The sequence below is a fragment of the Heterobasidion irregulare genome, assembly GCF_000320585.1.
Source record: "Heterobasidion irregulare TC 32-1 unplaced genomic scaffold scaffold_06, whole genome shotgun sequence".
Classification (NCBI taxonomy): Eukaryota; Fungi; Basidiomycota; class Agaricomycetes; order Russulales; family Bondarzewiaceae; genus Heterobasidion; species Heterobasidion irregulare.
Genome location: NW_009258202.1, coordinates 381306 through 402094, shown reverse-complemented (window position 1 = coordinate 402094; position 20789 = coordinate 381306). Strand labels below are relative to the sequence as shown.

The following is a 20789-nucleotide window of genomic DNA, read 5'->3' as shown; positions in this document are numbered from 1 at the left end:
CACGTAAATGCGCTTCGCCGAGGATCCCAGGGCACGTATCATAGAGGACTTGCAGTCCGCCGATTTCCATCCTCGGCCGACCACGCGCAGGGCCATGCGCCTCGTTTCTTCTCGTCCGAGCGGCATGGCCGCGTGGTATCACCTACGTCTCTGGTGGCTCCGCGATGCATTCGGAGCTGCGCGCATACGGGCGCTCGTTCTCGCCTTGTGTCCGGGCAATTGCGTGGATAGTCTATCTCTTGTCCTCTCTGCGAAGTTCGATCGTCGGCTGCGAACTTGTGAAGACGATCGGGCGCTTGAGTGCTGACAGCGTTGACAGGCTCCGTTCTGCCTTGCCTGTGCTTAATGAGGACACAAGGACGACCACATACAAGCTGAAATCCTGTTCCGCCCAACGCGCCTCCTCCAGCCTTGTGACGATCGCGTCCGGATTGCCTGCAGAGCACAGACGGACCGATCGATGACTCGACTTCACAAAATTCCATGACTCGAGGATAGCACTTGAAGTCGGAGGAACTGCTCTCGGTGGACTAGGGGCATCATTCCGACACTGTGACCGACCGACTCTCGATTCCGATGGACTCCCGAGCCAGAATAGGATGTGATAATGCTGCGTGAACGATGTATCATGGATCATGGGTTTCAATATCCTCAGTATGGGCCAAGTTTCAATGTGCTGGGACAGGAGCTGAGCAAACTTCCTATCCGTGCACCCGAGCTTGACGCATCCCGCTCTATAGTATTAGCAGCATACCATATCCTCGAGTCAGAACATGCATTCCTGTGGCCTGGCGTACAATGTCATGTATCTGTATGTCTTCGGATGCCTTCAGCTTTTTCATCAAGCCTCATCAAGCCTATCAGGTTAGTCCTTATCGGACTTACTCTCTATCGCTCCAGAGGAGCAGTCGCTCGAGCAGTCCCTCCTTCAGCATCCATTGAACAACGATACTCCTCCCCCTCTTCCTCCTGCAATGACCTCGACCATTGCAGAACAAAGTGGAGCATCATCTGGAGCTGTCTTACGACATTATTCTTGTGTACATGGACTGCCATTCACCCCAATGTCCCAGACATTCACGACCGAGCATGGCTATCTTTATGCCGCCGCCTACGATTCACAGTGCTGTTATTATATGCTCCAGAAACTGTCATCTTTTTTGCCCTCCGGCACCGCAATGCTGCAGCAAGATTAGCAGAGCAGTACCATGGTACGTTTCATCTTTCCCTCCATTCTATGATCGATCTTGTTGTTCCTAGAACGTAGTGGGTGGACAAGGACGCATGGATTCTTCGCGATTATGGGAGGATATATGCTCTATGACGAAAATGACATCCCTGTTCGAACTCTTCGTGTCAGGAATCTCAATGACGATACCCTGTACTTCCCCAACATGACGCAGGACGAAATTGAGGATCGGAGCAAGGGAGATATGCTCTCGAAGGGGCTCGTTCTCTTTCAGACAACCTGGTTCGTACTCCAGTGTATTGGACGAGGAGTGGGACGTCTGCCAACCACAGAGCTCGAGATTACGACGCTAGCTTTTACTGTCGCCAATATTGGAACGTATGTGTTTTGGTGGGACAAACCTCTTAATGTTCTACGCCCTGTCCGAGTGTACAAGAAAAGCTACCGCCCAAATCACAAGCGGGAAGAGGTCGACCCGGATCCACTCGAGGCTGAGGGAGGCGAAGAGAGCTCGCTTCTGATCCCCAAGGTCCCAGAAACATCGCCGACATCGCCGCCTTCCGGGCCTGAAGAAGTGTCGCCCGCTCCGGGACTCGAGCGCGAGAAGAGCCATACTCCGCTTTCTCTCTATTATCCGGTATGCGGCGAGATCATAGAAAGATCATTCAAGCTACTAGAGGCGACAATAAATTCCTTTCATAATGAAGAACAGAACGTATCATATTTCAATTCCGCGTCGGAGACCAAGATCCCTGCGTTCTACTTCGGCGACGATGATACTCCTGAAAACTCACACTCCCTTTTTTCTGTTCTTATAGGTGCGGGTAATTCTATAATTGTTAGCATGCTCGGGATTACAACGGTCCTTGGAGCCTTCCACTTCATCGCATGGTCATTTGACTTTCCAACCCACACGGAACAAATTCTGTGGCGGATATCCTCCATCGCAATGATATCCAGCCCGATGATCTTAGCATCGTTTTACAAAAGGTAGCCCCGGGAGGTTGCGAATCACCAACGCCCTCGTCTGTGGAGGACAATCTTGAAACTCGTTGGGTTTGGGCTGTTTTATGTTTACTGCAACTGCCGGGTCTTCCTATTGATCGAGTCGTTCGTGTCTTTGCGATCGCTGCCTGCCGGAGCGTATCAGACCGTGGAATGGACGACTTTCATACCTCACATCTGATGTCTCCGACCAGCTTCGACTCTCACCCTTGACTGTCCCTTATCCCTTACTCACCCCGCCGCCACATGCCTCCCCTTTACTCGCCTTGTCGTCCTATATGCCCACGCCTTTCCTTTCCTCTAGCATTTACCCACCAGCTCCCCATACGTACGAATCATAACGGTAACGGTACCCCGCTGGCCTCCATGTAAACAACTCGCCTCACCTCGCAAGTGCCCCGATCCACGCATTCCGAAGCACAGCGGCTCCTCGGACTCACCTCCCTACCGATCCGGGTTCACGCTGTAGGTATCGCGCACGGCTAGCCAGCTACATCGTTCCGACACACAGGCCTCAGGACCGAGCGACCGAGCGCGACCGACTCCCGGCTCTGGGAACGACGAACAGGCACCGGACGCCGGACGCTAGACGACGGTGTCCGAGACGTAGATACACACCGTCTCGAAGAGTGCTCGCGAGGTCTGGTCTGGTCTGATCTAGTCTGGTAGTGCAGGATAGCATACTCGCGGACAGGCAGCAGGTGCGGCGTGGCACAATGTGTGATGCTCGACGAACCACGAGATCCGGAGGGAGAGAGTAGCATAGAGCGAACGAACGAACGAACGAACGAACGAACGAACGAACGACATCCACGAAATAAAACGAAAGACCCAAAAATCAGCCGCGTCGTCCCGAGCCCGAGCCCGAGCCCGAGCCCGACTCCAACTCTCAATCCCAGGAAACGAACAGACATCGACCATCGCATGCCGGACGCTACCAGACGACGGCGCCGGAGAGACGCGAAAGCAGAGACGCAGAGGTAGATGCACGGTCGTTCCGACATCTTTCGGGATTCGAACGGCACGCGCGCGATCTGGTCTGGGTGCGGGGTAGTCTGTTCTGGCAGTGCAGTGTAGGCTAGCCTACGGGATACGTAGCAAGCAAGTGCGGAGGGCAGGAGAGAACGAACGAACGAACGAACGAGCGAACGGCACGCACAAAGTAAACCAGAAACTCCAGAAACACCAAAGAGAGAGAGAAAAGGCCTATCCAACATACACGAACCAAAAGCCACACGAACCAATAAGAAAAATCCACAAACCAACCCTGCACCCACGGACCACGAACCACGCATATATCTATATATCACAAACCCGCTAAGATTCGACAGGCCAGCAGCGGCGCGACTGCTATGTATATGTATATGTATATATAGAAAGATCCCTATGTATACTCACTCTACCGCGCCGTGCCGTGCGCTTGCCCGCCCGCGTGCCCGCTTGCTCGCCGACGCCAGGCCGACGGCACGGCGCGGCGCGGCACCACGGAGGAGGAGAGAGGGAGACGAGAGAGGCGAGAACGGGAATGAGATGCACATCACGTGATATTGCAACGATACAACGACGACACGGTACGACGAGGATGGGGGGAGAGACGAGAGCGAAGGGACGGGGACGGGGATCGGGACGGGCACCATAACACGACGGGAACGGGACGAGACGGGACGGGACAGCATCGGCGAGAGCAGAAGCCGACTTTCTTTCGACGAACGGACCACGACACGAGCAGCGAGCGCGGATAGAAAAAAAAACGAAGACCGAAGAAGACCGAGGGAGACCGAGGGAGAATGGGAAGTCCAACACCGGATGTGGACGCTTGCGGGCGGATCACCCGCTGCTGCTGCGAAAGAGCAAAAAGGCGCGTTAAATAAAGGTCAATCGTGACCGAACGCGCGCCGAAAATAGCTGCGGGGAGAGGCGGGACGCACCTACGCAAGACCGCTCACGCCATGCCTCCATAGCCCATATTCGCCCCCTGCTCCGCCAACTTCCGCTGCCTGAACGCCTACACACGCAAACACGCATCAGCACGCCCACCACCCTCGCGCTCAAGAAATCCCCAGACGCACCTTGCGGTACTTCGTGCGCTCATACGTCACCAGCCCAACGACAATGAGCGCGATCACCGAGATGCCCGCGAACACCCCCAGGCCGATCGGCAGCACCATCAGCTTCTTGCCCGGGATCTGGAATGCCGCGGCGGCCGTCGCGCTCGCGGACGGCGCCGAGTCCGCCGCGGCGCTCGCGGTCGCTGAGGCGGAGGACAGGTCGGGCGCGGAGGAGACGGCGGCGCCGCCTGCGATGGCGGTGCCGGAGGCGGCGCTAGATGTGGGCGCGGCGGTGGCGGTGGCGGTGGCAGCGGTGGCGCCGCTGATGCTCGCGACGGCGACGGACGAGATGCCCTGTGCGCGTGATCGGGTCAGCAGGAGAGAAGAGCGGCAGAAGAAGGGGTGCGCACGGCGACGGAGGCCTCGACCGGCGCGGTGCTCGCGGCCGCGGGGGCGGACGAGAAGGCGGAGGTCGTGACGGCGGGAGCAGAGGCACTGGCGCTGGCGCTGGGGTCCGCGGCGGAGGTGGCAGGCGCGGCCTGCGACGCGGCGGGGGCGGACGATGGGACCGACGCTGCGCTCGCGCTCGCTGCCGACGGGGACGCGGAGGCAGACGAGTCGGAGGAGCCGGAGCCGGGGGAGGAGGAGGAGCCCGAGTTCTGGGAGTTGTTGCCAGAGGAGGTGTCCCAGGAGACGGTGCAGGACTTCTTCTCCTCGACGAGGGGGTCGCCGTTGGACCCTGTGACGGGGGTGAGCGTGATCGTGCAGGTCTCCGTGACCGGACCCGCGTTCCTGTCGAGCGTCCCGAGTGTCAGCAGGGCGGCTAGGGGGAGAGAGAGAGGAGAGGCAGGGACGCACGTCTGGCTGGTCTGGCTCTGGGTGAGCGTGACGGGCTGGGAGAGGTCCTGGCGGCGCAGGACGACGGTGGTCTCTGTGCGGGGCGCGGGTGCTGGGGCTGGGGCAGCAGAGGCGGCGGTGAGGAGCAGGAGGAGGCCCAGGGACGGGAAGAGCATGGTTGCTTGCGGCGGCGGGGGTGTGTGTCGGACGAGGAGAAGAGGATAAGTTAAAGGAATGGAGAGCCTGCTCCTGGAGCGACGCCGACTGGGGCGTGTGTGGCGGGGAGACGAAGAGGAAGAGGAAAGGGAGAGAGGAGAACAGAAACGGAAGGAGAAGGAGAAGAGAAAGATGGGAAAGGAGCCTCCAGGGCAAGGCAAGGCAGGGCAAGGCGGACGGTCGCAGCGAACAGTGGCGACCCGGAGTCTCTGCGCAGCCACACACAACACCTCTTTCGCACTCCGCTCTGGCCGAGAGCCACCCAGCCCCTCTCTATGGCGACCGCTGCCGCAGTGGCACACGCCCATCATATACACTGATACACATCACCGCTACACTACTCCCGCCGCCGCCCGGTGCCCCCGCCCGTCCCGCCCCCGCCGCCGACGCCCGTGCTGCAGCAGCATCCCCACGCCCTCCGCCACCCACTCCACCCCCCACCGCTCGAACGCGAGCGACCCACACACGTTCACCGCCACCGCGCACAACAGCGCCCCCCGCGCCTCCGACGGCAGCGGCATCAGCTCCAGCACCTGCCCCACCGCCCCCGGCGGCGCGAGCAGCACCAGCGCGTTGAACGCCCCCAGCGCGACGAGCGCCGCCATCAGCCACCCTGCGTGCGTGCGTGCGTGCGTGCGTGCGTGCGTGCGTGCGTGCGTGCGTTTCTCCAAAGTCAGCGTCCGTGTTCCGCGATACATGAGCGCGAGCGATCCTCACCGTTCGTCCACATCGGCCGGCGGTACGGCGGCCCGATGCTGAACACCGCCGCCACCAGGATGTACTGGAAACACGACACCAGGAACAGCACCGTGTTCTCGTAGTTCGTCGCCTGCAGGTGGTCGTCGTCCCCCGCGTCCCCCGCCGCCGCCGCCGCCGCCGGGTCCGCCCCCGCGCGCTCGTACCTGCGCCATCAGTCCAAGTGTGAGATATTCGCGTGAGTGAGTGAGTGAGTGAGCGCGCGAGCACGCACCACGGCTGCCCCCGCACCCAGAAGAACGCCCACAGCTGCGTCGCGCTCGTCAGCGCGATCTGCCCCGCGATGCTCGCCAGCACCGTCTTCGACACCAGGCTCGCCGTCGGCCGCTTCGGGTGGATCCGCGCGAACGGCCGCGTCCGCCCCACTGCGCGCGCACATGCACGCGGACTCAGCACACGCGTTCCGAGCGACGGCGCGAGGGAGACAACACTCACTGGTGACGGCGACCGGGATGATGATGAACAGGTCGATGTACAGGAACTGCGCACCCGCCCGTCGCATCTCAGCGGCAACCCGACCCGAGCCGCAGCGCGCAGACGCACCTGGAAATCCCCGAGCGACGACGCGAACGAGTACAGCAGCGTGATCGTCGTGAACTGTATGAGCGAGTACAGCGCCCTGCGCCGCCGCACGCCCAACCGCACCGAAATAAGATGAAATGAGTCGAGTCCAACGCACACACGTCCGCGGCCGCACGCACATGTACTTGAAGCAGCTGAAGCTCGTCACGAGCGCCGCGCGGCCCTCGCGCACGACCTCGAGCGCGCACCCGATGTCCGGCGTGCGGCTCGTGAACGGCGCCGCGACGGACGCCTCCGCCTCGCTCAGCGACAGCCCCACGTCCGCCGCCTTGAGCGCCGCGCAGTCGTTCGCGCCGTCCCCGCACATCAGCACCGTGTGCCCCATCGCCTGCAGCCGCTCCACCACCTCGTTCTTCTCGTCCGGCGACATCCGCGCGAACACCTGCGTCTTCGCCAGCATCTGTCCGTCCGCCCGCCCACACACGATCGTCAGCGCGCGCACATATCGTGGAAATAGCAAAGGGCCCCACGCGCTGCAGCGTCTCCAGAGGCGCGTGGCTCATCATCCACCGGAACACGTCGCCCGTGATCACGAGCGCGTAGTCCTGGTAGTCCAGCATGTCGCCCTCCATCGCGTGGTGCGCCGGCGGCGTCAGCGGCCGCAGACTATAGTCGTCCAGCTCCCACGCCGGGTCGTCCATGCACGTCCACTCGAGCTTCGCCATCGGCGTCCCCGCGTTCCCTAAACATCCACAACACCCCGCGTCAGCAAACGCACCCGTGCGCGACCGCGGCACGCACCTCGCACGAACGCGGGCGCAAACACGTGCGCCGTCTGGTTCACGAGCCCGCACTCGCGCGCGACGCTCACGGCCGTGAGCGCGTTGTCGCCCGTGATCATCCGGCACGCGAGGTGCGCAGCGCGCAGCGCCTGGATCGCCGGCGCCGTCCCCGCCTTGAGCTTGTTCTCGAAGATCACCAGCCCGAGGAAGCGCAGCCCCGATTCGGCCTGCTCGCTGCCGGCGCGTGTGCGCGTGTGAGCAGGAGCGCGGATGGGGAGGGGGGGGGGCACACACCGTTTCATGCGCTGCGCTTTGAGCCAGGAGAGCCCCTCGACGCTCTTACCTGCGATCGCGATCACGCGGTACCCCCGCTTCGTGTAGTACGACAGCAGATCGTCATAGTCGTCCGGGACTTGGCGGGGTGCGCGCGGGCGTCAGCGACCTACACGCGAGCGGGCGAGCGCACTCACAAGAATCCGGCTCGCAGATGTCGACCATGACCTCGGGCGCGCCCTTGACGTAGATCTCCATACTGCTGCTCTTGAGCCGCTTCACCACGACGCTCATGCGCCGCAGCTGCGACACGAACTCGAACGTCCGGATCACGCCCAGCTCCAAAAAATGCGCGTGCTGCACCCGCGGTCGGTCAATCGGTCAGTTCTCCAAACGGACGGACGGACGGACGGACGGCCTCTCCGACCGACAGACGAACAAGGCGCCGAGCCGCCACACGCACCTTCGCCGCGCCCTTGAGCGCGTCCTCGACGCGAAAATGCGCGCTCCCAGGCGGCCGCACGATCGTCTGCACGAGCGCCGCGGCGCGCCCCGCCTCGCCCTCCGCGCGGCGCTTCCCGCCCCCACGAATCACGCCCGTCCCCGCGACGTGGCCCTCCTCCACCACCCACCTCGTAAACGCAAACATCTTCACGTCGAGCGGGTCCCCGATCGCCTCCCCGTCGACGACGCTCAGCTGGTGGCACGTCGCGAGCGCGTGCACGAACGCCGCCTTGTCGCGCGCCGCGGGCAGATCGTGCGCGTCCTCGACGAGCTCGCCGAACCGGTGCGCGCCGCGCTCGAGCGCGCGCACGCCGAGGATGTCCAGCCCGTCCTCCGTCAGCGTGCCCGTCTTGTCGAAGCAGCACACGTTGATCTTCCCCGCGACGTTGATCCGGCTCGGCGAGATGCAGAAGATGCCCGCCTGCCGCAGCCGCCCGAGCGCGAAGCTCGTCCCGATCGAGAGCGTGGCGGGCAGCGCGGGGGGCACGACGACGGTGATCAGGTCCAGCGCGCGCAGGACGATCGTGTGCCAGCGGACCTGCATGTATCATATGCGCTAAATGCAGCGCAAAAAGGAGGGGTTTTACGCACCCCCAGTCTGATGAATTGGACGGCGCTGGCGCAGAACCCGACGCCTGCGATGCCAGCCAGTACGATGATAAACCGGATCGAATCGCGGTAAAACTTGAAGCCCATGGGCTTCGGGAACAGCATAGATCGCACCAGCGCGCCCTTTGTCGTATTGAATCCTTACGCCAGGGCCGTCAAAACATATTAAAAAAAAACCCCCCGACGGACATCGCGAAAGCGAGGCTCACCCGTTCTCACCACCATGCCCAGTGCCGGCCTCTCCAGCTCCCCCGCGAGGCCCACCCCTTTCCTGATCCTCACGACCCGCGTCCCCGCGTACAGGAAGCTCTTGGCCGTGTTGCCGTCGACGTCCTTTGCCTCGCGCCAGCGCGCGAGGTCCTCATCGCGCACGGGGATCTTGCTCACCGGGACTGACTCGCCCGTAAGCATCGACTCGTTCACGATCGCGTCGCCCGAGAGCAGGAATAGGTCTGCGGGGAGGAGGGACAGCGGTGGCTCGAGTAGGTTGACGATGTCGCCCACGACGAGGTCGGACGAGTCGCGTTCGAGCCCTGGTATGGTAATATCAGTGTTGTGAACACCTGCACGCGTGTTTGAGAGGCGACGTACATGACCCGTCGACGAACACGCTGACTGCACACGAGAACCGTGACATTTGGCGCATCCGTGCTATTGTCTGCGTATTGTGAGCAATGGATCCACGTCATAAAATTGTCATATACCTTCTTAGTCTCGACGAGCGTCGTGGCCACGCTCAGAGTCGATATCAGAGCGATGCAAAAAGCGTAGTAATAGTAATCATCCAGTGACCAGAGGACGATGCTCGCGACTTGAAAGACGTAGAACGGATGGATGATCTGCGTCTGATGTTGAGCCGTGAATGCAGGCAACGGTGCGAAAGGCGAACCTCGTCGATCAGAAGCGACACCGTCGTTTTGCCTTTGACGTCGATGATGTTTTGCCCGAACAGCGTCAGCCGCTGCTCGCGCACAGACGCCTCCAAGCCGTTTTTGACCGAGGATACGCCGGTCCAGGTGGGATCGCGCCAATCCCTACCTACCGTTCAGGAATCTTCTTCCATGAGATGTAAAAGAAACCCGTCAACGTACTTCACGACACTGAACAGCCCTGTTTTGGGATCGAGCGCGAATCTGGCATACCGGTAGTCTAGCACCAACAACGTCTCCAATACTTCACCATATTCGGCAGGAACGCCATTCCCATTCCCGTTTGGCTTCGTCGACGCTAGCTTTGGATCACTCACGGAGCTCGAAAACACGGTCGATGCGGGGTATGGGTACGCCAACCGCTGAACAGGAAACAGCGCGATCTCCCTGTGCGCGCTCTGACACACCCGTGACTGCGTGCCCTCCCGTCAAAAACAAAAACGCGCTCACCTCCACCACGACGAACCCGTCCTCAAGGTCCCTAAACGCGCGCTCCCGCGTGACCCACCTCAGCCACAGCATCGGGAACCAGTGCCCCAGCAACCCCAGCACGCCCGCGCTGAGCACGCACAGCGCGCGCCACGCGGCGCGGCGCCCCCGCCGCGTCTCGTAGCCTACGAACCTCACGCTCGCATCTTCGTCCGCGATGTAGATCGTCTGCCGGCTCGGCGCGCCCGGCGGCGGCGGCGCGAGCGGCTCGAGGTCGACGTCGATGCGCACCTCGGCGCCAAAGAACTGGTCGCCGGATAGCAGCGGCAGCGACGCGGAGTGCGTCGGCGAGGGCGGCTCGGAGCCGTACCCGAACTCGCTGGCGGCGGGCGACGGGCTGCGCGCGATGTCCTCGTCCTCGTCGTCTTCGTCTTCTTCCTCCGCGGACGAGTACCCCCAGCGCTCGTCCCCGCCCTCGTCGTCGCTCTCGACCGCGACGGACCCCGCGTCCGACTGGCGGCCCCACCGCCGCGCGGAAGAGGCGGTCGAGCGCTGCGACAGCGACGAGCGGCGGCGATGCCCCTGCGCGCTTTTATCGCGGCCGAAAAGCTGCGCGATGTTCCCAAACACGTTCCCGCGGGCGGGCGACGGCGACCTTCTGCCCCTGCGTATCAGCGGGCGCTCGCCCGTGATATCCTCCTCGTCCTCGTCCTCCTCGCGCCCCTCGCCCCCGTCCACATCCCCGCCCCCGCCCTCGTCCGTCCTGCGGCTCGCCTCGCTCCCCCTGCGCGAGCGCCGGGGCACGCTGCCCTCGGAGCGCTGGCGGCTGAGCGAGCGGTGGAGGCTCATGCGCGAGACGCTGCTGGGGTTGACGGCGTGCCCCGGCCCGTCGAACATCGCGCCGTCCGCGTCGTCGTACGCGAGGCTGTACTGGGACTCGCGGCGGGCGCGGCGGGAGTTGGAGACCGCGGTGGAGATGTCGATGGCAGACGCGCCCTCGGTGTAGTCGTAGCTCGACGGCCCGGCGATGGCGGACATGCGAGATGAATCCTGTTCGAGGAAGGGAGACGGGTGAAAAGTGATTCGGCCTGGACTTGTCAGTCCAAAGGCTGCGAGGCGAAGCTGTTAGTGAGCGGACCCAGGAGACCAGTGCAGAGAAATGTTGTCGCGCACAATAAGTAGACAGGCTCTATATCCACAACTAAAAAAAAACAGGAGAGCGGGTCCGAGCCCAGCGTGTGACTCGTGTATAGCGGCGCTTATCCAAAAGTCAGCAAAGCGACGTCGAGTCTAGCGTATATCCCAAGATGCGCCACGAGTGTACAGAGATGGGGAGACTATAGACTATAGAGTGTGTGCAAGGCTCATGAACGGTGGTGCGAGCGTAGTACGGGCCAGTGCAGTGAGCGGGACGCGCCGGTGCCGAGACGCGCATCCCAACATGGAAACAACTTCCAAATCCAGCCCCCTCACCCCCTCTTCTCCATTTTCCCACCGCCACCACCAGTATAACACCCACCTCCAGGCTCCCCACCCCATCCCGTCCACCATGTCCTCCAACCTCGCCCTCCTCACCCAGTCCCACAGCATCGTCGCCTCCAAAAAGCGCCAAAAGCGCGAACAGATCAAAGAGATCGCCTTCGACGAGTCCGCGCGCCTGTGAGCCTCCCCTGCGCCCGTATCAATATAATATGTGTATGTGACGCCCGCGCTGCGACAGGGAGTTCCTCACCGGCTTTCACAAGCGCAAGGTCCTCAAGGCGACCGAGAGTCGCAAGCGCGCGCAGGCCCGCGAGAAGGAGGAGCGGCTGCAGGCCCGCAGGGAGGTAAGCCGTCGCGCCGTCGAGCTGCTTACTTCCCCTGCCCCATTCATTCCACTCATCTATGTTCTTTATATGCGCTGCAGCAACGAAAAATGCTCGCAGAGCAGGCTATAGAGAACGCACAAAAAGTAGAAGCCGCATACGGCGGCGGCATCGGTGAGCCCCCTTCCCTACCTTGCCCTCCACACTCCACCGCTCACTGAACCCCCCACCCACCCCCCACCCACTCCCAGACGTCGATGACGACGACGGCGAGTGGGCAGGCTTCAACGCCAGCACCGGCAAGGGCAAAGAAAAAGAAGCAGAATACGAGGGCGAAGAGCAATTCGCCACCGTCACCGTAGTCGAGGACTTCGACCCCAGCACCCTCCTCCACGGCGACCCCTCCGCCCCACCACCACCAAATCCACTCACCTCTACCTCCACCTCCACCTCCGCTTCCTCGCCCACCCAGAGCAAACCAAAACCAAAAACCCCCCAAGACACGCCCCACCCCCACCCCCACCCCCACCCCCACCCCCTCAAACCACGCACCAAAAACCCCAAATACGGCACCATCGCCGCGCGCAAAGCCGAAGCGTCTAAGCAGCGCAAGCGCAAAGTCGAAAAGGCCGAGCGCGCAGGCGGCAAGGCCTCCCGCACGAAGAACACAAAGAACACGAGGAACACCAAGAACACCAAGGGCAAGAAGCGCTGAGCCCCGAGCGGAGGCGTCGCTGTCCACGCACCGCACCGCATCGCACCGCACGGCTCTCGGCTCGCGCAGTCGCAGTGCACTGCGCCGTGATCGAACTTCACGATCCGCTTTCGGGCGAGCCCAGAGCGGTATTGGCTATACTGGTACTATACGCGCCGCTATCGTTTATCTCGGGTGTACTCGTGCGTTCGATATATACTGTCTTCGACGATCCCTCAATCAGCGCCTTCCACAATGAAGTGGATCCCCATGGCATCCGAGCGTTGTCAGTGCGTTGTCTCGGCTGTCACAACTCGCTACAGGGACGAAAATAGTCCGGGACTGGTTTCCGTTGCTGACCCTAAACGCAGAGGAGAGCCGTTCTACGTATAGAATCTGGAACCACCGCTGCTTGCACTCCCTCGCCATGGCAAGCGTGAATGAATCAATTTGCGAAACGATTCCAGGAAGCTTTAGCGAAATGAATATCGCGGGCTTTGAACAAAGGCAGCGACTTGCGGACGCCTGTAGCTAGACACGTTCCGACAATGTCCAACTTGGCTTCGTCACTCCATGCGAAAAAATCGTAACAACCACATGACATTCATGTCCAACGGCTAGTATGTTATACATTCACGAACGCGGATCCACACAAGGGACAGACAACACCTCACAGACCTCCACGCAGACGAAGAACTAGATAACTACAGTCAGCTTCCGCGAAAGATGAGTGACCAGCGACAACGACTCACCAAGGTGAAGGGTGCTCTCCTTCTGGATATTGTAGTCAGACAGGGTGCGACCGTCCTCGAGCTGCTTGCCCGCAAAAATGAGGCGCTGCTGGTCGGGAGGAATCCCTTCCTTATCCTGAATCTTCGCCTTGACATTGTCGATCGTGTCCGAAGACTCGACCTCGAGCGTGATTGTCTTACCCGTGAGGGTCTTGACAAAGATCTGCATTCCTCCACGCAGACGAAGTACTACACAAGAGTCAGGACAACGTCGTCATCGATGGGTTCCGAACGTACCGAGATGAAGAGTCGACTCCTTCTGGATATTGTAGTCCGAAAGAGTGCGTCCATCCTCGAGTTGCTTGCCGGCGAAAATGAGGCGCTGCTGGTCAGGCGGGATACCCTCCTTGTCCTGAATCTTTGCCTTCACGTTGTCGATCGTGTCAGACGACTCGACCTCGAGCGTGATCGTCTTGCCGGTCAGGGTCTTGACGAAGATCTGCATGCCTCCACGCAGACGAAGGACGAGATGCAAGGTGGACTCCTTCTGGATGTTATAGTCGGAAAGAGTGCGGCCGTCTTCGAGCTGCTTGCCCGCGAAGATCAAGCGCTGCTGGTCCGGGGGAATGCCCTCCTTATCTTGAATCTTCGCCTTCACGTTATCGATCGTGTCAGAAGACTCCACCTCGAGCGTAATCGTCTTGCCCGTGAGGGTCTTGACGAAAATTTGCATACCACCGCGGAGACGAAGGACTGCGAACCAAGGGGTCAGAATCTCGTGGCAAGCCCAAACCGGCGATGACGTACCCAAATGGAGGGTCGACTCCTTCTGAATGTTATAGTCAGAAAGGGTGCGGCCGTCTTCGAGCTGCTTGCCCGCGAAGATCAAGCGCTGCTGGTCAGGGGGGATGCCCTCCTTGTCCTGGATCTTGGCCTTGACGTTATCGATCGTGTCAGATGACTCCACCTCGAGCGTGATCGTCTTTCCAGTCAACGTCTTCACGAAGATCTGCATGCCTCCGCGCAGGCGAAGCACTGCACAATGGAGAATTCAGTGCCTCGATCGGCAGCGGATCGCGAAACCTCAAACGCACCGAGATGAAGAGTCGACTCCTTCTGGATGTTATAGTCCGAAAGGGTGCGGCCGTCCTCGAGCTGCTTGCCCGCGAAAATCAAACGCTGCTGGTCGGGGGGGATTCCCTCCTTGTCCTGAATCTTCGCCTTCACGTTATCGATGGTGTCCGAAGACTCCACCTCGAGGGTGATCGTCTTCCCAGTGAGGGTCTTCACGAAGATCTGCATGTCTATAATAGCGTACGACACCCATCAGCATCTATCCGATTTCCAACGAGGGCAAGCCACATGGGTGCCACAGGCAATTGGACCTCGTCGAAGCACGCCGATTGGAGCGCGAAGCCGCAGAAAGGATCTACTCACTGAAAAAGAGTCTGAAGAGGCGTGCGTGGGTAGAAGGATGCTGGGATGGTGGTGGTTTGAGAAGAAGGAGCGATGCGGGGGTGAATCGCCTTATCAATGATGGCCACACGTGACGTCACGGTCCTGCCCGACGGGCGGCTCTCCAACTGTGCCGCCGGGCGGCTGGCGACGTGCCCCGCACAAAAAAAACATCGGTCTGACCACACGCTGCGCAACGTCGCGCAATAAATCGCTCGCAAAAAAATCGGCGATCAAGTTATAAAAAAAAAAATGGCGCGAACCGCCCGAAGAGATAGATACATGTCAAGTGCATACAATGGGTTCTACTGCGACGATACAGGGAAACTGCCAGAAGGCAGGGCGGATTTGTAAATAAACAAGCTAGAGGGAACCGCTGTGCCAGCGTCGACATGAGGGTCGGCAAGGGGTAGGCCAGGAACCACAGGCGAGCGAGTTGGCTATGTGCGGAAGGGACAAACCGAAGGAAATAAACAGGATAAAAAAATGATAGCGCCAACCGCCCGCCTCCCAAGCTCGTCCCAATTCGGGTGAGTCAAGTGAAGAGGCGGACGCGGCTCGGCGGCTGGAAGATGGGAAGAGTCGGAAATGGGGTAATGTAATGGTTACGTCGTCAAGATCATCGCTGTCGTAATAGCTGCCGTTCAATGCTGCTCTGTCGGGTCGGATTCAGAATCTGGGGGGGAAAAGAGACAGAGAAGAGGTCATTCGGTGCAAGACAATCGAGGGGGTCAAGGATAGATAGGTAGATGTACAGGTGTGCGTTGGGGTATAAATGATGTCGCAAATAAATGATGCTGTGATTACACGAAATAAATCAAAAAATGGAACGGGGAAAAAGACAAAAACGAGACCGAGGCCCAAGCCGGAGCTGGGGTGGTTGTCGTCGCCCGTCATAAGCGCACAGGGGGCAAGTGACGTTGCCCCCAGCGACGCCGCGTGGCCGCATCATGACAACCACACGTCCCCCCCTCAGCGGTCAAACGCAAAGCCCATGCGCTTCCCGCGGGCCCGCTTGTCCTCCGCGACGCCGGGTATCTCGCCGTTGCGTGCCAGTTGGTGCCAGTACAGCACGTCACCCGCGCGGAGAGGGAAGTTTCCGGGCTTGAGCGGGTCGACGAAGGCCGCCGACACGACCGGGAACGGGGACTGAGGCGCAAGCGCGCTGAAGGAGACGAGCGAGGGCATTGATGCCGGAGAATCCCCGGGCGTGACGGGCGATAGCGGTGGCGAGGGCGTCAGGGAACGGAACGACGACTCCCACGGCGGGATCGGAATGGGAAGCTCATGCGAGGTGGATGGAGGCAAAAAGGGCGGCGGAGAAACGGGGGGAGGGGCTGGGGAGGAATCTGTGTAGAAGGGAAGCACGCCTGGCTCGTCTGCAATGTAGTGCCGCTCCGAGGCAACGATCTCTGTAGAATGGAAGACGAAGCGGTGACCGTTCGTCGCGCGATTGGTAGCGGAAATCGACGACGTGCAGCGGGCGCACTGTCGATGAGATCAGAATTGATTAGCGTGAACTACAAAAAAAAAAAAAAAGACACGGGACTCACGGGAATGACGATCATATAGCCTACGCCGTTGCCGCAGCCGTGGCAGCACAGCGTCTGCGTAAGGCACTCGCAGGTACGCGGCGGGTCAGCGGATGGTGCGCGCGAAGGCAAGACAGGCGTGGGCGTCGCAGAGTACGCCGAGCAGTTTATCGGAAGGGCATCGGTGGAATACAGCGGCACATGCGGACGCAAAAGGAGAACCGCCTGAAAGAGACGTCATTTCCGAGTGAGCACCGGTCGGGAGAAGGAGGGCGTGCGAGCCGGCTCACCTTCATGCCACGGTTTGTCAAGAACGTCATGCAGTTTTTGCAATCGAGCAGCCAGACCTTGTGTGCGACCTGGGGAGGGGGCGAAGGGATATTGACGCTGACATTGACCTGGGCGATGTTGGAGGATCCGACCCACTGTGTGTGCGCGGGGTAGGCCCAGGTTCCCTGAGGAGAGGTCGAGTTGCGAGAGAGGGGGTGATGGTAGTGGACAGCTGCAGGGGAGGGGAATTGTGCGGGGAAAGATAGGCTGAGGCTGGAAGGCGGAAAGATACGCTCAGGCATGGGAGGGTGGGTGACGGGATGGGAGTATGGATTGGAAGTCGGTACAGGGTCGTATGGGACGTTTGTGTGTACGAATGGATCGTGTGCTGGAGTGTGCGTATGTACGACGCGGGAAGCAGAGAGGGTGTGTCGGCGGGAGAGGTCGCGATCGAGATGTTCGTTCCCGGAGGACGGGGAGGCTACCGCTGGCATCTTTATCGACGACTGTCGGACGGGGGATGTGTTTGGGGTCAAGGGAGGGGAGGGGGGCGGAGAGGGGGGATAAAAAGGAGAGAGAGGGACAAGGGGGATGTGGGAGCGAGAGGAGGGAAGGACTGAGGTGCGGGACAAAGATGGTTGAGGACGAAGTGGAGTGCTTCTGATCGACCAGGCCAGTGGGTGCCTTCCCCTGTCATGTATCTCGACAGCGGATGGATAAAACGTTGGACACGTTCTCATTACTTCATTCAGGATTCATTACCGACGAGGTGGCCGGCGAACATATGGGGCCACTAACAGCTCGCGAGCGACGCGTCTCGCGTGTCACGTTTGTTTTGCGCGGTGTCCGAGCTCGTGAAGGAGGACGGCCCTCGCAGGCCTTCTTTTTTTCCATCGAGAACGAATACAAATGGAGATGGGGCTGAAGCGAATCGATGATGCTGACGGAGGCTGACGGCTGTCCCAAGGCGGCGGTCACCTCGTGTTACCAATCTCAGCTGATTGGCTGTCCAACCCCGGTCCGTGAGTCTCACGCGCGACCGGCCTGTCTGATCCAACCCCTCCTTTGCTCGCCATGTCCTCCCGCCGGTTATCGCCGGCCCTCGTTCCCGTCCAGAGCCTCGTCGTCACCTTCCTCGTCGACAACACCATCGAATGGTGCGTCCACATCGGCCCTCGTTCGGTGCTCACACCCTGTGAAATGCCATTCACACTGCACAGGTTTGGGAAGCTGCCTCCGGGCTTCACGCGCGAGATGCGCCAGCACCTGGACCAGCACCCCCCGCCCGACCCTGACACCGGAGTCCCTGTCCTCGATTTGGAGCGCTTTTGCTGCGGTACATCCTCGATCCTCGATCTCTGCCTGCACGTCCTTGTACTCGCTCACTCACACGCGTGCCATCCCCGTCACGCGCCCAAGGTGCCCACGGCTTCTCCGCATTAATCGTAACTACTGTCCCTCCCTGCCGCTCCTCCCGCGACTCTTCCATGTGACACCGTCCGCGCGTCCCCCCAGGAAACCCGCGCGTCCGCTGACACCCCGTCGCACCTCACCCTCTTCGACACCGGGCCCGACTCCCAGTCGCTCGTGCGCAATCTCGCCGCGCTGCAGATCCGCACCCCGTCCATCTCCCGCGTCGTCCTCTCGCACTGGCACGCAGACCACACCGGCGGCCTCCTCTCCTTCCTCGCCCACCGCGCCGCGCACCCCGAGCTCGCCGCGAGCACCCCCACGTGCGTCGTCGACGCGCACCCGTCCCGTCCGCGCGCGCGGGGCATCGCACCTCCGCCCGGGGACGAAGTCCTCTGCCGCCTCCCCGCAGACCCCTCGTTCGCCGAGATGGCGGACGCCGGTGCGCGCGTCGAGATGCACGACGAGGGGCACGCGGTCGCGGGCGGCACGGTCTGGGTGAGCGGCGAGATCCCGCGCGTGACGGAGTTCGAAGGGGGCTTGCTGGGCGGAGTGCGGTTTGGGGACTCGGGGGAGTGGGCGCCGGAAGCGGTGAGTGAGCTCGGCGGAATCCTCGCTCGGACAAGGACAGCGAGCTGTCAGAGGGATCTCCGCCGCTGCCAGCCTCTGGCGTTCGCTGTCTGGGACCGAGTCGTCCCGTTCGGACGACCGCTGATCGTGATCCCGTGACCAGCATCTCATGGACGAGCGCTACGCCGCGATCGACGTCCTGGGGAAAGGCTTGGTTCTATTCAGCGCGTCAGTCCCGTTCGCATTCGTCCACTGATCCATCGGAAATGAATCCACGTTCTCGCCCGATGTTGCCGATCTCCTTCACAAACGCCCCAACTCTATCTCGCCTGGCCATGCCACCTCCAGATGCTCCCATGCCGGCATCGTCAATGTCGTCAAAGACGCAGTCGCGACCTTCTCCAGGCCCGTATACATGGCGAGTCCCCTCCTTCCATCTCTCACCTCACATCATCACCCCTTCCCCTCGCCGCGGCGTGGTGCGCTTACGCGACCTGCTCGCTCGCACTCTCCTCCGCATCCGTGCGCGCAGATCATCGGGGGCCTCCACCTCGGTGGCCCAGAGCTCGCCCCGCGCATTGCGCCCACCGTCGACTTCCTCGCGCGCAGGTTACGCCCGGCGCCTGCGTACGTCCTCCCGATGCACTGCTCGGGCTTCGACGTCAAGGTCGCTCTGCAGGCTGCGCTCGGCGAGGGCTGCGTGCCCGCGGGAGCCGGCATGCAGGTAAAGGTGCTCGGGGAGTCGACGGACGAGGCGCGTGTGTTTCCGCCGAGCATCGCCATTTGAGCATGTATGGGTCCCTGGAGGGGGTACCTGCGTACATCTTTTACTCGCCATCGCCTGTACGAATCTCGGAGAGAAGTGAATAGCACGAAGCTCCGTTTCTCGCGGACTTTGGAATTCAGCTCGAGCTTCCGAGTCGCTCGTCCTCTCACTGGCCAGTGGCCTCCTTGCGCCAACATGCGCCAACAAGCCCTAGCTCCGACGCGGGATTCCTGATCTTGTGAGATCCGCTGCGAGGCTCTTATGTAATATCTCTCATGTAGCGCAGACTAGCGCAGAGAAGGGCGAGAGAGAGCCCACCAGAAGCGGAAGCAGGTGCCATTCTCTGCCATTCTGCCTCCGACGCCCGCCAGGACCCCCGACAATCCTGCTAGAGGTATGTTTGGCGAAAAGGGGCAAACTACTGGACATTTTTCGGGGCCTGCGGCCCTCTTTGACTACCGGGGATCAATCAGACCTTGAGTACAGGCTCTCCCGCTACCCGAGACATTATTAGACCTCCAAAAATCCTTTAAAAAAATCGCGAAAAATCCTAAAAAAAATTGCGCGGTAATACAATACATGTCAGGAACGAGTTCAACCTATCCATAAAGCACGTATAGTAAGAAACTAGTTCATGTCTTGTAGTGAAATGGCTATATTTTGGCCTAGCAGCGTGGGATTTTCCAGGAGAGCGGCAAGAAATGAGCCCGGTCTAATAAGCTTGAAAGTCAACACTTTGAGGCCTGTAGCGTGATTCGTGGTTGACGAGGATCGACACGCTGCAAAAGGTTTGAACAGCTGTGCACCAAATATGGAATATTTTTTTCGAACCAGATTCTGACTACCGGAACTGTATCATATCTTACTTAAACGGGCAAAACTACCGGAGAACAGCATAGACCTGCTGTTCCTGTACCGGAGTTGATCACCATTTCAGTGATCTCGCCGTCAGGGCTCCTGTGATCAAGTTCACTGAGATAAAAAGAACCTTAATACCTTGCAAAGTATCGAAAATTTACGCCTCCAAATTTTACAGGTTTTTCAGATGAGCCAAAACAGACCGAGGCAGCGACGAAGGCAGGTGAGTCGTAAACAGGCCAAAATCGCAGAGTTGAACAGATCTCTTTCCGGAGGTCAGTCACGCCTAGTCACACATGCCGATTGAAAGTCCGACGGCTTGCAAGGATGCAGATGTGCAAAAGGCGGACTTTGAACAGATCCGACTTGCCGAATGCGGATGTCACTCTCTCACCTCATGTATCTTCAGATTTTTATTTCGGGCCTATCTTTGTATTAAGGGTGCTCGGAGAAAGTGTATACTGGCTCTAATTGTCAATAATAGGCACGTTTGATTTTTTTGTCCAGCACCAAAGCTTCGCTGATTTGTACTGATTGCTCTCCTCGCGCCATAAAATCAAGCATATCATTGTATTCTTAATGTAGAAGACTCAGCGCCT

At 60.3% G+C, this 20789-nt stretch overlaps 9 protein-coding genes across 9 annotated transcripts; 4 read left to right on the top strand and 5 right to left on the bottom strand.

Moving 5' to 3' along the window:
• Positions 1-964: 964 nt before the first annotated feature.
• HETIRDRAFT_228189 (uncharacterized protein) lies at positions 965-2375 on the top strand (the record flags this gene model as incomplete). The annotated part of the gene is made up of 4 exons (XM_009548836.2): positions 965-1215; positions 1268-1658; positions 1788-2179; positions 2225-2375. Coding segments are annotated over 4 exons (1185 nt in total), but the record flags the coding sequence as incomplete, so codon positions are not given.
• An 860-nt stretch (positions 2376-3235) lies between these two features.
• HETIRDRAFT_434516 (uncharacterized protein) lies at positions 3236-5452 on the bottom strand. The gene is made up of 5 exons (XM_009548835.1): positions 5101-5452; positions 4653-5034; positions 4264-4596; positions 4123-4199; positions 3236-4034 (listed from the first exon to the last, which is right to left on the bottom strand). The coding sequence occupies exons 1-4, from the start codon at positions 5253-5255 to the stop codon at positions 4137-4139; spliced, it is 933 nt and encodes a 310-aa protein (XP_009547130.1). The 5' UTR covers positions 5256-5452; the 3' UTR covers positions 3236-4034; positions 4123-4136.
• A 175-nt stretch (positions 5453-5627) lies between these two features.
• Positions 5628-11137, bottom strand: HETIRDRAFT_101532 (P-type ATPase; the record flags this gene model as incomplete). Its single annotated transcript, XM_009548834.1, has 17 exons — positions 5628-5908; positions 6013-6197; positions 6266-6416; positions 6487-6532; positions 6595-6670; positions 6753-7033; positions 7104-7315; positions 7375-7767; positions 7826-7985; positions 8092-8670; positions 8724-8881; positions 8951-9274; positions 9333-9399; positions 9446-9580; positions 9631-9775; positions 9833-10068; positions 10121-11137. 17 exons carry the CDS (start codon positions 11135-11137, stop codon positions 5628-5630), a joined length of 4446 nt encoding a protein of 1481 aa, XP_009547129.1.
• Positions 11138-11648: 511 nt separating this feature from the next.
• HETIRDRAFT_319866 (uncharacterized protein) lies at positions 11649-12125 on the top strand (the record flags this gene model as incomplete). Its single annotated transcript, XM_009548833.1, has 3 exons — positions 11649-11758; positions 11820-11925; positions 12006-12125. 3 exons carry the CDS (start codon positions 11649-11651, stop codon positions 12123-12125), a joined length of 336 nt encoding a protein of 111 aa, XP_009547128.1.
• Positions 12126-12235: 110 nt separating this feature from the next.
• HETIRDRAFT_101530 (uncharacterized protein) lies at positions 12236-12619 on the top strand (the record flags this gene model as incomplete). Its single annotated transcript, XM_009548832.1, has 1 exon — positions 12236-12619. A coding segment is annotated over one exon (384 nt), but the record flags the coding sequence as incomplete, so codon positions are not given.
• A 558-nt stretch (positions 12620-13177) lies between these two features.
• On the bottom strand, positions 13178-14817 carry HETIRDRAFT_409860 (uncharacterized protein). Its single transcript, XM_009548831.1, has 6 exons — positions 14767-14817; positions 14424-14633; positions 14137-14364; positions 13627-14082; positions 13351-13578; positions 13178-13294 (listed from the first exon to the last, which is right to left on the bottom strand). The coding sequence occupies exons 2-6, from the start codon at positions 14629-14631 to the stop codon at positions 13269-13271; spliced, it is 1146 nt and encodes a 381-aa protein (XP_009547126.1). The 5' UTR covers positions 14632-14633; positions 14767-14817; the 3' UTR covers positions 13178-13268.
• Positions 14818-15022: 205 nt separating this feature from the next.
• On the bottom strand, positions 15023-15178 carry HETIRDRAFT_169121 (uncharacterized protein; the record flags this gene model as incomplete). The annotated part of the gene is made up of 1 exon (XM_009548830.1): positions 15023-15178. One exon carries the CDS (start codon positions 15176-15178, stop codon positions 15023-15025), a length of 156 nt encoding a protein of 51 aa, XP_009547125.1.
• A 578-nt stretch (positions 15179-15756) lies between these two features.
• HETIRDRAFT_459248 (uncharacterized protein) lies at positions 15757-17115 on the bottom strand (the record flags this gene model as incomplete). The annotated part of the gene is made up of 3 exons (XM_009548829.1): positions 16607-17115; positions 16338-16541; positions 15757-16272 (listed from the first exon to the last, which is right to left on the bottom strand). Exons 1-3 carry the CDS (start codon positions 17078-17080, stop codon positions 15757-15759), a joined length of 1194 nt encoding a protein of 397 aa, XP_009547124.1. The 5' UTR covers positions 17081-17115.
• Positions 17116-17660: 545 nt separating this feature from the next.
• On the top strand, positions 17661-19353 carry HETIRDRAFT_61468 (uncharacterized protein; the record flags this gene model as incomplete). The annotated part of the gene is made up of 7 exons (XM_009548662.1): positions 17661-17743; positions 17807-17922; positions 18006-18031; positions 18102-18587; positions 18730-18794; positions 18915-18975; positions 19099-19353. 7 exons carry the CDS (start codon positions 17661-17663, stop codon positions 19351-19353), a joined length of 1092 nt encoding a protein of 363 aa, XP_009546957.1.
• Positions 19354-20789: the final 1436 nt, after the last annotated feature.